Source organism: Arctopsyche grandis, chromosome 3, assembly GCF_051622035.1.
Source record: "Arctopsyche grandis isolate Sample6627 chromosome 3, ASM5162203v2, whole genome shotgun sequence".
Lineage (NCBI taxonomy): Eukaryota > Metazoa > Arthropoda > Insecta > Trichoptera > Hydropsychidae > Arctopsyche > Arctopsyche grandis.
Window position 1 is genome coordinate 2,113,659 of NC_135357.1, and position 17,073 is coordinate 2,130,731.

The following is a 17,073-nucleotide window of genomic DNA, read 5'->3' on the forward strand; positions in this document are numbered from 1 at the left end:
AATTATATACTTTCTATATAGTTCACTTTGTTTTGATGAGCCGGAGCTGCGTTCCGGTCCATTCCGAGCCCCGTATGTATGTATAACAATAATAGTATATATGTATATAGAGTGCAGTGTTTAAATTTTCAACCGGCCGAACATACTATTTGCAAACTCAGCTTTCGGGCCCATTTTGCAAACAATATCAACCCATATTGGATAAATGATAAATAAATCCGATCGAATTCGTTTGAGAGATGAGATCCGGCTCATCCACGATTGATCGGCGTGAAATTTCATTAGAAACTAAATAAATATAAACAATTATATTGGATATATTAAAAAAAACTCATGCCGTAATGAGCGATACTCAATGGAATAAAATTATCATGCAAAGTTAAGCAATTTTAGGCACAGTTAGTATTTGGAAAGGGTGAACGTTGAATTTAAATCAATTGAAATCATTCATAAGTTATATAAGTTTGCGTACTTAAGGTCTGACCGCCCTATACGTACGTCGACTGCTGCAGCACGACACAACACGGCAAAGTTGATACAAAAGGCAACTCAGTCGCGTGACGCGTAGTGCGTTATATCTCATACAATTTCATACAAACAATATTTGGCCGCACGCTGCCGTTCGTGTCGCAGACGCATAGTGCGGTCAGACCTTTAACCTAAAAACTTTTAGGTTAAGTAAGTTCACTCCGCTTTCAAGTTACATAACCTCAAAAGTCAAATGAGCAATGCCCAATTTAACCTCTCTTTCTCGATTGTATTGTTTTTGTAAATAAAATATAATAAATAAATACACATCTATAGTAAAAGTATTTACAAATAAATATTATGTGCATCGGTGAAAATCTAACGGCTATATATATATATATATATATATATATATATATATATATATATATATATATATATATATATATATATATATATATATATATATATATATATATATATATATATATATATATATATATATATATATATATATATATATATATATATATATATATATATATATATATATATATATATATATATATATATATATATATATATATATATATATATATATATATATATATATATATATATATATATATATATATATATATATATATATATATATATATATATATATATATATATATATATATATATATATATATATATATATATATATATATATATATATATATATATATATATATATATATATATATATATATATATATATATATATATATATATATATATATATATATATATATATATATATATATATATATATAATATAATATATTAACTGATTCATTTCAGTAATTTAGATCAATATATATCGTAAAAATGCTATTATAATTATACATAAATATATATGAATATATAAGCAAGCATCAAAGTAAGCGTGTGTCATCTTACAAAATGATAAAATCATATAAATATATATATATAGATATATAAAATTGCAAAAAAATAATGTATATTCATGGCCTTGTTCCTTTACAGCGCTTTTCTAACTATTTTTTTATCAATACCGTCCACTGGAGTGGTAAAAATATTCAATCTTCTTGTCATGGATTATCTCATAGTTTAAAATATATATAAATATATACACACACACACGCACACATATCTTAATCCACTGTTTTACGGTATGTTATTCTTAAACGACAAAAATTCTGTACAAACACGGTATTGCACGACCTCTCCGATGCCGTCATCCTGTATTTCAATCGCCTTAAAACAAGTTCATTTATAATTCACAAATTATTAACCGCATACAAGAAACAAACTAGCGTACAATACCCGCTTATTGATTGATTGTGCTTCCCATTTAATGTTTATTTTAATTTATAAACGTACGTGTAATATACCGTCGGCCGATGCCGGATCCACACTTTGGCCGTTAGCGACCAAAATTGCACATGGCTAAAGAATTTTGATAAATTCATATGAATATTTGGCCGTATGCAACATTGGCCATCAACGGTCAATGTGTGAAGCCGGCATGAAAAAAGCACATTGTATACTTTGAATACTGATATCACTGTTGTGTTGTTACAAAAAATATACAATGTTGAACAATAGATAATCATAAGGATATTATACAATGTTGACAATGGATAATCATAAGGATATTTTACAATGTTGACAATGGATAATCATAAGGATATTATACAATGTTGAACAATGGATAATCATAAGGATATTATACAATGTTGAACAATGGATAATCATAAGGATATTATACTATGTTGAACATTGGATAATCATATTTTATAGTTGAACAATGAAATCAGCATAAGATTACAAAATGGCGGTTAATATGACACTTCTCTTTTATCAGCTGTTTCAATGGGACTCGAATAACAGATGCTGCAACGTGAAAATTTGTTGTAAGTGTTCAAATCTGACGTCACTGATAACAGCGTTTGTGCAGCCGCACTTACAACACATTCTCAAGCTGCAACAGCTGTCGTTTGAGTCCGATTTATGTTCTTGACAATGACAAGTTTTAGTCAGAATATATGAGATTGGCCGGCAATGGCCCATGTTATGATTTGAATCTTATACAAAGTGTACAATACGCTCTGGTGGCCGACTTTGGTGTAATATATTAATGAGATAATAGAAACACTGTCATTCCACCACATTCTATCATTCATCTTACATTGAAGGAGAATTTTGAATGAAAACTTACTAAACAACAGTAGGGTACGTCGAACTAATTCATCTGCGAATTTATCAACATCATCGTTTCAATCAAATCTTCGAGGTTATGTCATTCAAAATGTGGCACAAATGCGTGAATACATCATTTTGACTAACATAACCTCACCATTCCGTACATTTCGACCCCGACTCGGATGCTGCATTCAAAATCAAACTTGTCAGTCCATTTCGAGATCTAAATGTACACGCAAGTTCAAACTTATCGTGTCCGTTCTTTATTTTTTTTTTGGAACCAGAATTAGGTTATGTATTGTATTTAAGGTTATAATATCCAAGATGGCGTTTTGCAAACATGCTTACAGTGCAAAATAAAACAAGTTGTATCTATAAGCTTCAGTACATTGTCACCAACAATATAAACGTTACAAAATTAGACAAAGATGTGTTTTCGCATACGAGATGTGCGAATCACAAATATAAGATGGATATCAGAATGCGGCGATCATTTGGAATACTCTCTAAATAGCAGTACAATAATAATATAATACTATACTATAAATTTGAAACGTATGGTCCATATATAATGATTCAAACACATATATAATATTTCAGCTTAAGTTATTAATAATTTAAAATTAAATAAATATTATTATTGATTCACGAGAAAATGCCAGGAAGCTATTTTTTTAATATTATTCACGTATAATAAATTGAACAGCGATTGGAAAATTAGTGAAACTCTTTAAGAATGTTCAACACACGTCGTCACTTACAAAGACCGATAAACGAAACCTCACATCAAAGATTCCAGAAACCAAATTATTAACTTTATTTCATTTTTATTAATTTTTTTGGAACATCTCCAGGCTTTAGAAACTTTCCAACCATGCTCTTTTTTTTTTTTAGTTTTTTTTTTAAGGTACCATTTATAATTATAATATTTGACTAGAATATTAAGACTATGCAAATTAAATATGAACATATATATGTATATATATATATCACAAAATTATCGTATGTTCGATCAATAATAATAATAATATACATTTCACTATAACATTTTTTTTTTTTTGATTAATAATATTTGAAAAATATTCATTCACATTATTTTTTCATACAAAGCATTAAATCTTACATCGAATGTCAAATTAAAAAATGAATCGTGTAGAAAAAATACTTTAGGTTCTGCCTTTTTTTTATCCAAGCAAAAGATGCAAAAATATACATGTATATTATAATATAATATATTGAATTTTCCCCTACAAATAAGCCCTACGAAATCTATGCAGCTGTAACTTGAAAAAAAAACAAAAAAATGTACATATCACAATTATTAATCATTTAAAAAAATAATAATTTGCCATATTAAAATTCACAACGGATAATAAAACAAGAAAAATTCACATCTGAGTCATAAAATCTATACAATTTTATGTAAATTGATTCAATTTTAACCGGGCGGTCAACAAAATTTGCATGTACATATTTTCCGATGCAAATTCTCCAATATAAGAGTTAGTAACAGGGATGTCCTACATATAAAGTAAATAAATAAACATATAAGTTGTGAATTAACTGACAAAAAAACAAAGAAAGGGTGCCTGGCATGATTTGATAATAAAAATGAGTATTAATTTGAAACAATGACTAGTTATGCTCGATAGGTGACCCTCCCACAATTATACATATCACAAAGTGCTAATTAATAATGTTTTTTTTAATATAATATTCACATATACATTAATTAAATATATAAGAAAAAAATTTTAAATTAAAAATTTTAATTCTAGTCTGAATTACATATACAAATAAATTGCACTAGTTGCAAAATACTATATATATATATATATATATATATATATATATATATATATATATATATATATATATTTATATAGAGACTAATTTTACAATGTTTTTATTTTTTGTTTTGTTTGAGAAGCATAGTTTGTCTTTCATTCGTATTTACATTTAATTATTCTGGCCGTTCCGTTCAGATTGAATCTCGGAGACGACAATATCTTGGTTGGTTTTGGTTTTTGGTTTTTAATAAGCGAATATATATTTAAGTAATATATTGTCACCGTACTGCGAAACGACCTGTGCATAATACACTCACATATATATATATATATATATATATATATATATATATATATATATATATATATATATATATATATATATATATATATATATATATATATATATATATATATATATATATATATATATATATATATATCTATTTATCGACACGTTCAGAGACATATCTTTTCTACAATAAAGTTCATATGTAAATGGATAGCCATCTTCTCCTTCTTCTTCTTCTTCTTCAACTTCTTCTTAATGCGAATACAATTATTCGCATGCACATACACTTCTTTCAACCAATGGAATCTGTACCAATTTCAACGGAAATGTCCCGCCATTGCTACGAATAAAATAAACCGAACGAAAATGTTACATCATCGTCTAAATGAACGTATCTATTGCGTTCGGTTTATGTTTATTTTTTATTTATTTTTGTTTAATGTGCATAAAAGTGTGCGCTTCTTCTTACAAAAAATAAAACAAACTAAAATTAACACACACACACACACACACATACACACATTCAGACGTTTTTTTTTTATAAATTCTACAAATTCTATCACAGTTCAGAGAACTATTGACTAATATAATTATTCGTTCAGTTCGACTCTGATTTTATCCGAATGATTCAGTCAGATTATAATATAACAATTTTAAATAAGCTCATTTTTTGTCGAAATCGAAAACAAATATGAGGTTGCCGTGTGTGTTCAATCATTTGAAAACACGCGACAAATCAGATTCAAGCTCACGAAACACTGTGAATCAGCCGGTGGTTTGAGTCCGATTTGCCGCGCGTTTTCGACTACGATTGGGCCTGGTATTTGAGATTAACTGTCGCTTCATGCCGATGGCCTCGTTTCACACCAAACATTTTAAGGTTATTATGCGTTTTATATTTATTGTAATGTGAGAACTCGAGAGAGAGTATCCGCTGTCTAAGTGCATTCGGGGGCGAACAATGGAGACCCCCGAATAGGCCTAACGGGCTCAGTAAGTGGCCACTGGAATGCTCAGAATCCGAGAGCGTGAGAGCATAAACGGATCGGGGAAGCTGTGGTGATCAACCTGTCCTTTATAAGGAGGTACTTAGGCCATATCATATTATTCTGGAAGGAGAGTTGGCTACGTGTGGACCTCCTGAATCATTCAATAAATGCTGTGAAGCGACTTTGATCTTTCATTTTGATACTGAACTGACCCCTACGCAACAGTATTATATATTTTGCCCATTTTTTTACGAAATAGTGAGAGCAAGTGTACCAGTGGTTGACAATTCACAACGAATGACCAAATCAGAAAATATTAAGATGTAGTCCATGTATTAAATTAAGGGAGAGGTCAATCATTTGTTTATTTATTAATATTAATTATATGTAATGCATATATTTTCACGAGAGGCTTAATATTTGGTACATTTCATATTATAATACATACATGCAAACGCAAGAAACATAAAATCTCCCAAACTCTATTTTTGGAATATTCTGTAATATGAATTATTTTTAAAACACAATTTTTTAGGGTATTTTAATAAACTATCATGTATTCTTTTCAAAAAAATTAAAACCAACGAAGACCAAGAGCAGAATTAATTAAACATTGAAATTTTAAGCATTAAACTGACATTTTTTTCAAATTATATAAAAAATGTCAGCTTAAAGTTCAACTTTTCGGTGTCTGATTAATTTTGCGAAAAATTTAATAAAATATTTTTAAGCATGTATGTATGTATTATTTTTTGTGTAAAAAATGGAGAAAATATATCATAGGCGATTTTTTTTTATTAATAAAAATGTCAACATATATACTGTTTGGGGTGCAAAGCCTTTATTTTTACAAGCTTTTATCTGTTATTGAACATTTTGTTTGGTGTGAACGTACTTTACTAAAACGATCAAACGAAATTGAGTTATTGTTTAGCAAATGAATATATGTTTTCATTTAAATATTGCATGTGGCAACCCTTGACTGTTAAAGAATTATATTAGTCGCACCATTGACGTACACATCACACATTTAAAATGTATTATTATGCACATTATAACAAGTAGGTAAAAACTATAGAAATATAATTTTTTATATATAAGAAAATACTTTTTTTTTTTAAATATAATATTATCAATTCATTACAATATGATGTATGTATGTATAAATTCAATTATAAAATAGCGATAGCGAAGATGTTTAAGAATGATTTTATTTTAAAATAAGAGAATTTGCATTCATTTCACCCTCCCTATACATTTATCACAGGATATTATCCTTACACAACCATCGTCAAATCACAAATTCTTTGAATAGAAAAATTAATAGTTTTTATTTGTCGTTCATGTTGGCTTTTAATGGTTACTCATTTTTTTACTTTGGCAAATGTGACAGACTTCTGTTCGACAAGCGAAACACAACCTTTGACTTTGATATCATGATCGATACAGAAAAGGAACTGAAATCAAACCGATCTAAAATCTTAAGGATATGTTTGTATCAGTGTTATCAAAATTGAAAATTGATTCGATCAAATTGTTCCCAAATATAGTGAGTAAGTAGCGTTTTTAAAACGGAAAAAAATCAACACAACGATATAAACAATTGATATAACTATTTGGTTTTTACCTACTCGAGTAGCGGTTTAACATAAGCTGGGACATACCGAGCGGGTGTTACGCATTTAATAAACCAGTACAGACTCCATGGTGATCGTATCTCATTTGCTGTCCGTGTTCGCTTGCTGCTGCTGCTGCTGCATCGCCGTTTGCTGCTGCTGCTGCTGGGCCGTCGGGTTCTTCCTCGCCGATTTGGATCTGTCAGGATCAAACTTACAACATGTATATAAAACAAACGGATTGATAGGTGCGTATGATTGCAATCGGTGGTGTTTTAATAAACATAAGACACATATTTAGACTACGGGTGTGATCGCCATCCGGAAGATTATTTTTTGATCGGCTTCCGGAGCTAGCGGTGTTAGCTAGTGTTGAATTGAACATAATAGACGAGAATGAGAAGCAACTTTTATTAGTTTGAAAAAAATGGATAAAAAGGAATTTCGTGTGTTAATAAAGCATTATTTTTCGGCGAAAAAAAATACTATTGAAGCCAAGGTTTGGCTTGATAAACATTATTCGGACCTTGCACCAGGAAAATCAACCGTTGAGAAGTGGTTTGCTAAGTTTAAACGAGGCGAAATGAGAACCGAGGACGATGCACGCAGTGGACGCCCCAAAGAGGCTGTTACCGACGAAAACATCAAAAAAGTCCACAAAATAATTTTGGATAGCCGTAAAGTGAAATTGATTGAGATAGCTGAGACCCTAAAGATATCAAAGGAACGTGTTGGACATATCGTGAATGAATATTTGGGTATGCGAAAGTGGGTGCCGCGCGAGCTCACAATCGACCAAAAACAACAACGAATTGATGATTCTGAGCAGTTTTTGGAGCTGTTCAATTGTAATAAACCCGAATTTTTGCGTCGATATGTGACAATGGATGAAACATGGCTCCATTATTTCACACCGGAGTCCAATCGACAGTCAGCCGAGTGGACTGCACGTGATGAAGTGACTCCAAAGCGTGGAAAGACGCAAAAGTCGGCTGGCAAGGTTATGGCATCAGTATTTTGGTATAATATTCATCGACTATCTTAAAAAGGGAAAAACCATAAACAGCGACTATTGCGTAGCGTTATTGGAGCGTTTGAAGGACGAAATCGCGGAAAAACGGCCCCATTTGAAGAAAAAGAAAGTGCTGTTTCATCAAGACAATGCACCGTGTCACAAATCAATGAAAACGATGGCAAAATTGCATGAATTGGGCTTCAAATTGCTTCTGCATCCACCGTATTCTCCAGATCTGGCCCCCAGCGACTTTTTCCTGTTCTCAGACCTCAAGAGGATGCTCGCTGGACAGAAATTTTGCGCCGATGAAGAGGTAATCGCCGAAACTGAAGCCTATTTTGAGGCTAAAGACAAATCGTACTATAAAAATGGTATCGAAAAATTGTATGACCGCTATAATCGTTGTATCGCCCTCGAAGGAAACTATATTGAATAATAAAATCAAATTCTAACAAAAAAAATATATTTTCTATGCTAGCCTACGAACTTTTTGTTACATATGCATACCGTTAAATTTTTAAAAAAATAATATGAGTGCAAAATAGCGAATAATGGGAGTAATACTGAGAAATGTTATAATAATAGAAGTGGCTTTAAGGTCTGACCCATTGATGTATAATACACATAGATGGGCCCTGATGTGTGATTTTGGTCGGAGATCTTGTCTTCACTAACTGAGGGGTGCGGGGGGTTTAACTAGCGGGGAAGTTGGGTTTTTTTCCCTACGACGCAGCGGTACCTACCTACCTACTAAGAGAAACTGTGCATGCGCTATGTATTTTGCATGCGCCAAAAGAGAGACCAGTATAAGACATGAGGGCGGATCTAGTGTATTATACATCAATGGTCTGACCGCACTATACGGCCGTCGACTGCTGCAGCACGACACGACACGGCAAATTTGATACAAAAGGCAACTCTGTCGCGTGACGCGTAGTGCGCTATATCTCATACAGTTTCATACAAACAATATTTGGCCGCACGCTGCCGTTCGTGTCGCAGACGCATAGTGCGGTCAGACCTTTAGGCTTCGTATTGTTGTCAAGTGGAAAAGTTCTGTGGACCTTTCATTAATAACACTGAGCAACAAAAAAAATTACCAGAGCGGAGACTAACCAATGATATGATAATGATTTTTGTTGGTTGGTGATCGTTTACGAGATATGAGCGTTTAAAAAAATGCGCGGTTTTTACACTTTTTTGGCTTTTGCGGTATTTAACTCAAAATCTAGTATAGTTGTGCTCAAAGTGAGTATTGGAATCAATAGTCAGATGTTTTTTCTATTGATTCTGATTTTTTATTGTTTTAAAAAACTTATAATTAATTGTCTAGCGAATTTTAAAAGTCAAAAATATATTTTTTTTACGGATTTTTTCTCCGTGCTATTTTGCGTTTATTTGCCCATTTTTTTTATTTCACCGCGTTTATAAGGATTGGTTTTCTATCCCAATATTTTTTTTTATCTAAACGTACTAACTCGAGCGGTTTTTGGGTTAGAAAGACTTTCGTTCAGTTCCCGTATGCGTATAACAGAAGCATTTGTGCAAGCGAGACGGCAAACGAGAGTCCCACCACACGCGCGTAAGCGACGGACTTGCCATCGTTATCATATTCGAATTATGTGGGTCAAACTTAGTAAAGATTGGTTAAGCTCCGCTCTGGTAACTCAAAAACGTGATTTTTTGTTGCTCAGTGTAATTTGCCCGGCAGTCGTGTTTGATGCTTGGTGCTCGACGTATGTCCGATTGTTTGTTAATTTTACTCGCAAGATGTGCAAGTGCATCGTTAAAAATTGCACAATGCATTCAAAAACACACAATAAACAATATGGGATACATTTTTATAAGTGAATTAATCATGTAAGCAACATATTATTCAATTAACATCGTAGTTTGCATTAAATTAGCATAAAAACTTCGAAAATATCATGGATATATTCAATTATAATATCGATCCGAAACAAAAACACAATAAATCGCACTCAAACCATCAGCTCATTGACTTCAATTACTACTGTTCGGTGGTCGATGAATGCTTTTTAAATAACAATAGACCGCTCCATTAGTGGTCAAAGCGAGAGAACAAAATAGCATGGCTTTTCTTACGAAATTGATAATAGTGAACCATTTTTTGTGCGAAAAGCTTCCATCGAACGCCGATCTTTAATAATTACGCTATACAAGATCATTCATACCTCGTACTCTTCCCAACAAGTTCATATTCAGACTTAGCACACAAGTCATGCTTCTTGGAAAACGTTCATTTAATAAAAACAGCATTGAACAGGACTATACTAAAGGAGACTTCCCCTAAAAAACAAACCACAGCATAGTACATTGGTAGAGCTATTGCATACCAGTAGAGAGGTCATGGGTTTGAGTCCCGGCCAAATACAATGCTGGCGAGATCTTGTGGTTAAACTAAAGATAGAAATCGACCGTCTTCTGCTAGAATTTTCTGTAATTTCTAGTTTAATTGTTGTGATAGACTCAACAAATCAGTATCTTCCCCTCAGTTTCTCGGAAATTCGAGTTATTAGCATTTCGAATTTGCTCAAACTTATAAAATGCTACCTACACAATGTATTATATATCTAGCAAATTTGCTGTGAATCAAAAAAATTATGTTGATTGTCCATAGATGTCTCTATATTCTATGTCCTGCAGTGCCGGTTTTAGGGGGGGGCTGGGTCAGGCGGCGCCCGAGGGCGCCAAATAAGTTAGGGCGCCGCTCGATGCGTCAAAAGCGCTTTAAATTTTAAAATTAGAGCGCCAAAGGCGAAATTTTTTTCTAAGGGTGTTTAGAAAAAATTGCCCGAGGGCGCCATTGGTTGTAAGGCCGGCACTGATGTCCTGTTATGTTTGAAAAAATTTTAGTACTTATATACAAAAATAACCAAACCACATGATGTTTTGTATGTATAAAAAAAATAGCTGAGCCTACTTTAACTCTTATCATACCGGCTTCTCAACATTCTTCTCAAATATTATACACAAATAAATTGTACAAAATAAGTTAATATTACCTGATTTGTCCGGCTAGTAGGGGATTAATAGCGTATAACCAATCGTGAACTTCTTTGTCACCGAGAGTTTGCAGTAAGTATCCACGATGCTTGCTCACAACGCTAATTACATGAAAACTAATTAATACATCACACATGAGTGTCTTAAATTCCATTCCTATGACAATAACTGATACCTGAATGTATTAGGCATTTTGACCATCTGTGCTTGGTCTTCGGAGTATTCGACGTGAGCCGCTGCCAAGTTGATCACAGCTCGCTCAACTGTATCTTTCTCAGAGCGGAATATGAAAACGTACGGTCTGCGTACCACCTGTAACCATTAAACGGTGCACGTGTATATTAGAATCTTATATAATAGCATCGAAATTCAATAAGTCTGTGTTTGCACTGACCACCCATCGTTTTTTCCAGCCGTGAGTTTTGTGCTGCAGAACGTTCAGGTAGCCTTTCCTGGCGACGGCTGCACTCACTCTGATCTCTTCGCAATCAGGAACGTAAAGAGGAAGTGGAGTGGCTGGAAGTGGTGCTGCTGGAGTGCTGTTGTTGCTTGCTTGGCCTCCCCACATCTGCATTGTGTGTTCTAGTAGAGCTCGTTCCGGAGAGCACAAGCTGGAAAGCATACATAAATTGTATAGTTCAGCTACTTGTACAACCTGAATGTGACTGAAATTAGGCACCACACTTTGATTCACTAGAAAATGTCTGTATTTATACAGTGTTAGTTAAAAACAATATAAAAACTAATGCTTACTCGAATGAGCTTGCGCTCTGTATGGACGATATGAGACTAGTCGTAGACATGTCTGTGACTCCTTCATCTACGGGGGATCCTGGAGATCCAGTCGTGATTGGATTGACTTCTTTGGAATTGCCGATGCGTCCTGAATATTCAAAAACAATGATACTTAGAATGTTATTATAATTTATTTATTTCATAGTTTTGGACCATTGTGGCATTACAGGAAGAACATTTGATAAAGATATAAAAACAAGTAAAATATAAAATAAAGGAAAAAAGCAAAATCAGAAAACATGGTAAAATAAAATAATAATAAAAAGTAACAAAAGGAAAATAATACATCAGAAAGAAAAAAAATGAACAAAAGTGTAAAAATCAAAAATAAAATAGTACATAAAAATGTACAAAGGTGAAAGAAAAAGTAAAATAAAATAAAACAAAATATGAATAAAAAATAAAATCACAGCGAGGCCCAAATGGAAGAGAGTAGATTAAGATTCCACTCATACATCACATTCAAATTAAGAAAGTAATGATGAGCGCAGGTTACCAGATAAATATGTTAAAATAATATCCGATAATCTACGCTCACCGAGGTGGAAAATATCGCATTCAGGGACGGCAGCAACGATTTCATTGAGAAGTCGAATAGCTCTTGGTATAGGAGCCATTCGAAAAAGAACTGTGCGAGCAGGAGGTACAACCATTAAATGATGATATCTAACACACACATAATTATTAGGTACATAAAGTACCAACTGTTCCAGCAACAACGGGCATGACGTATTAACACGCAGTAGCTGGAGAACGAAACGAATTAACGAGAAGTTTCTACGAAGTTCAAGGGAATTATACCCAAGCATGCCCAAAAGGAAAGGAGTAGGATAGAGATATGGGTAATATCCAAACTCTTTCTTATATATAAAACGAAGAAATGCTTTTTGCACTTTTTCGATAATAAGAGAGTAGTTTGCTTCATGCGGATTCCACACAATCGCATTATACTCTAGCTTACTTCTAACAAGCGAGTTGAAATGCAAGCGAGAAGACAAGGGGTTGGAGAATAACCTAGCATATCTCAAGACAAATCCAAGTCGACGAAAGGAAACGTCAGCGAATGTCTTGATGTGGTTGTGATAGGTGAATTGAGGATCAAAAGTGATACCCAAGTCGACCATAGATTCCACACGCTTCAACAATACGGATCTAATGGAATATCCGTGACAATAGAGCGAATTCGCACGTCTATAACTCATAATGGCACATTTACTGGTATTCAGTTCAAGCCCTAAACTGGAACTGAACTCTTAATAATAGTTGTTTAATTGAATGTTGACTTGAAAGTTACCTTGTACGAGTCTGACGCACTTCGTAGCGAGGTACCGTTCACGGTCAGTCATCTCCCAAGGCTCGTAGACGGATTGATCAGGCTGATGAGGAGCTGGAGCACCATCAGCGTTTCCACTGCTGCAGAACATCGATGTAACGGGTGGTAGTCCACCTCCGCATCCAGCTTTAGCTACCATATTGCAAGCGTCCTGAGGAAGAAATCGGTTATTGGAGGATTTTCAAATAAATTAAATCAAAAGCAAAGTTCAACTCACTTTTTCCGATTTGGTAAAGTCGTGGAGTGATGGTGGATTGAGAGACGGTGGAGCCAATCGTTCCCTCAATAGAAGAGCATGTCTCGTTCGACCGGTTTCTTCCAGACGTGTCAACTTTTCCAACTCCCACTGCGAAGAATAATTAGAACTTAAATATAACAGTTGAAATAGTCACCTAGAAAGCACATCTATCAACAGTGGTGTAAGTCTTCAAAGCTTGGAAACCCGCTGGATTACAGTACCGGTTATCAATATAACAATACCTGATGATCGAAGATGAGGGAGTCTCCTCGAGGCCTCCAACCGTGCAAGTTCTCTTCTCCGCGAACGTATGTGCTGCTGGTATCCAAAACCCTACGTTGTCTGCGTTGCACACCTGAAATGAACATTCGCTGAATTTATTAACACAATTAGACAACATCGAAAGCGGAGCGGGGAAGGACAATAAGAGCATGCATAAAACCAAACGTCGATTCAAAACTGAACAGTACAGAATTCAATCGGAATAAAACAAAATTACTGTCGGGAAGCGGGACGGGAGGATGTGACACTACTGAGGTAGGGCACCTGGGCTACCTGGCTCTAACGCCCGGTGCAAACTGAGTTCGTAGACTCCGGCTAGACGATGGCCCTCGCTGGCTCGTGCTCCACCGCTGAACAGGTGCTTCAAAGAGCGAGGTCCTGTCCTTGCATCCCTGCCGTAGATCACCATCGACAGATCCTTGGTGACAATGGCTGGCCGAGCGCAATTTTCCAACTGGAAATTTCATATATAGATTAAACATATTGAATGAATTCTAAGTTGGACCGCTAAATTAGAGGAAAAAACAAAATTCAATGATAAATTGTTTCACAAAATGAAAAGAACATGCATGCTTAAGAGGGCTGGACACCAGCGCCTTGTCCATACAAACGTATTACACTTCTCCCTTCCTCAATTATGGCACTAGAGAAATTATTTTTTAATATGCTATGGATATCCACCATTGGGATGCATCTATCGTTTTATTTTTTTGATAAGTTATTTTTTATAGGAGCTAGAAGCCGCCAAACATCTATAAAATCGCCTCTTTTTTACACCCACGAAGAGTCCAGCGTGCTTATTTAACGGTTGATTTTTAAAAAAATACGACCACACAAACATAGAAAATATCTTTCTCATACCGATGATGAAATTTTTTTAAAAATTGGTCCAGTTTCAGAGGAGAAAATAGGAGAATACGAAGCCTCGATTTTGTCGATTTAAAATATGTTTTATCTGGTCGAAGCGCAACTGTCGCATTCACTCAATATATATATTGATATATATTGTTGCATTCACTCAATATATACATTCACTCAATATATACATTCACTCAATATATATATCGAAGAAAGGAACGGCAACAAAATTAAGGTTTCGGGTGTACAGCCCTCTTAACGTGACCATACGCCCCGTTTTGAACGGGAATGTCCCGTTTTTAGGTAGTCTATCCCGTTGTTCCCAAGTACAGCTTCAGGACGTCGAAATGTTCCGTTTTCAAAAAGAGAACAACCCACGGTAACAATTTTTATGCTTGAAAAGGGTATTTTCTCTTATGAATAAGTTGTGGACAGACGAAATACAATTGCAAGTCGCAGTTCTTAAAGCAATGCTAATTACCAAAGTAAATTTTAAGAAATCCTGCCAAGAATTTCATTATTATTTGAAATCAACACCAAAAATACAAAAATGCAAATTTGTTCCTCAGAAAATACAAGACCACATAAATTATTTATTTTCACCTGTTCATTCCTGTTCTTTTCATTAATAAATAAATTAAAATATGCATTTTCTTGAATACACATACATACATATGTACATAACTAAAAATTATTAGATGTCTCGTTTAGAAGAAAAAAATAAATGGACGTGTTTGCATGATTCTAAAATAATCTCTAAGTTCTCATTGAGAGCAAACAACAATATATGGATCTATAAAGATCACTGTCTATATATGTAACTACAAATATGTACATTAGATTAACTATCTGTTTGTCTAAATTCTATCCTACAAACGGAAAAAGGTCTATTGACTGATAAACCCAGCGAAACTTGACCCAACATCTATGTAGCTAGTTGATTACATTTATATTTATATAAGAATCCTGATATAAACAGCTATGTATATTCTAGAAGTATTGACCAAACGTGTTGAATCAATTGGACAAGTTCGAGAGTGCTTTTTTTTATCATAAAACTGAATTCAAGTTACCTCTAGATAAGCACTGAGGGTAATGTAAATCATTTCTCCACCAACAGTGACACGATTCAACAAAGCCGAGTTGTGTAAAGAGCTATCCCAAGCTGCTTCAAATCTGAACATAGCCCTATCATCACCGGGCAGTTCCAACTGTTCTCCAGGGAACAATCCAAGAGAAAGCACACAGGAATCGCTATCTTCTTCATCAGCCGGCTCAGGACTGTTACGTATGCGACCTGAAGCAGAATTAATCACATCAATAAATGTATTGAAATTAACTTGTAGCATCGAATTTATACGAAACTCACCAACGACGAGCTCTCTGACATCCTTCCAACGAAGTTCAGTCTCCGGTTCGTGGACTACTGTGATTCGAATCCTACGTTGGATACCTTGATGCAACAGGAACAATCCTCGGCATGCTAACTCATCACTATGCTCGACCACCTGCAAATATGATATTTAAAAAAGTGCATTGAAAAGTATGGCCGTGTGGAATGTTCTGATACTAACTGCCGGAACGTATTCGCCGTTCGGTGCCAATTCGCAGATTTCAAACCAGACTAGCAGGTCATGTTTGGAGTGCAGATGGCATGGAGGTGCTGCTGCTGGTGGTGGTGCTCCACGAGGAGATCTCACAGGCTGGGAGATCGGAATAGACGGTGGCAGCATTCTTTTGGGTGGTGTACGAGCTGAACACAAAGCGTCCTGCTTCGCATCCTAAATGAAAATATACACATGTTACCCAACAAAATGGCAATTTAAAACGAGCGACTCGCAACGTTTAAGTGTTTACTTTGTGCAATGGATGTTGCTGATAGTGTCCGAAGACTTTGAATACGATAGGTTGGGTCTTGATGTACTCCAAGAACGATTTAGTCACGGGAACGGTAATCTGAAATATGCAAAATATTTATAAAACAAATGGTTCATTGATAATTTAGCATCATAGATGTATAATACATAGATGCGTAAAAATAACTTTCTGGTAAGATGGAAATATTTCATAATTCATCACGTTTTCGGACGTTTTTTCGGGTGGTTTTTTGGAACCCCTAGTTTGGTTTACTGTCACGCGGAGTGTTCAATAAAATAAAG

General features: G+C 34.3%; 2 protein-coding genes across 2 annotated transcripts in view; one reads left to right on the plus strand and one right to left on the minus strand.

The window, feature by feature from the left end:
* The window catches only part of LOC143910016 (uncharacterized), a 358,729-nt gene that overhangs the window by 135,045 nt on the left and 206,611 nt on the right, over positions 1 to 17,073 (plus strand). The gene's annotated exons all lie outside the window — the stretch shown is intronic.
* The window catches only part of unc-104 (kinesin family member unc-104), a 125,730-nt gene continuing 115,527 nt past the window's right edge, over positions 6,871 to 17,073 (minus strand). Inside the window, exons 23-35 of the mRNA XM_077428341.1 lie at positions 16,772 to 16,870; positions 16,489 to 16,695; positions 16,284 to 16,422; positions 15,988 to 16,211; positions 14,330 to 14,510; positions 14,017 to 14,129; positions 13,754 to 13,882; positions 13,498 to 13,687; positions 12,162 to 12,291; positions 11,803 to 12,019; positions 11,584 to 11,720; positions 11,408 to 11,509; positions 6,871 to 7,565 (exon numbers count right to left, since the gene is read on the minus strand). Of these exons, the coding sequence (XP_077284467.1) occupies positions 7,469 to 7,565; positions 11,408 to 11,509; positions 11,584 to 11,720; positions 11,803 to 12,019; positions 12,162 to 12,291; positions 13,498 to 13,687; positions 13,754 to 13,882; positions 14,017 to 14,129; positions 14,330 to 14,510; positions 15,988 to 16,211; positions 16,284 to 16,422; positions 16,489 to 16,695; positions 16,772 to 16,870 (1,965 nt within the window). The 3' untranslated portion in view covers positions 6,871 to 7,468. The remainder of the gene's footprint in view (positions 7,566 to 11,407; positions 11,510 to 11,583; positions 11,721 to 11,802; positions 12,020 to 12,161; positions 12,292 to 13,497; positions 13,688 to 13,753; positions 13,883 to 14,016; positions 14,130 to 14,329; positions 14,511 to 15,987; positions 16,212 to 16,283; positions 16,423 to 16,488; positions 16,696 to 16,771; positions 16,871 to 17,073) is intronic.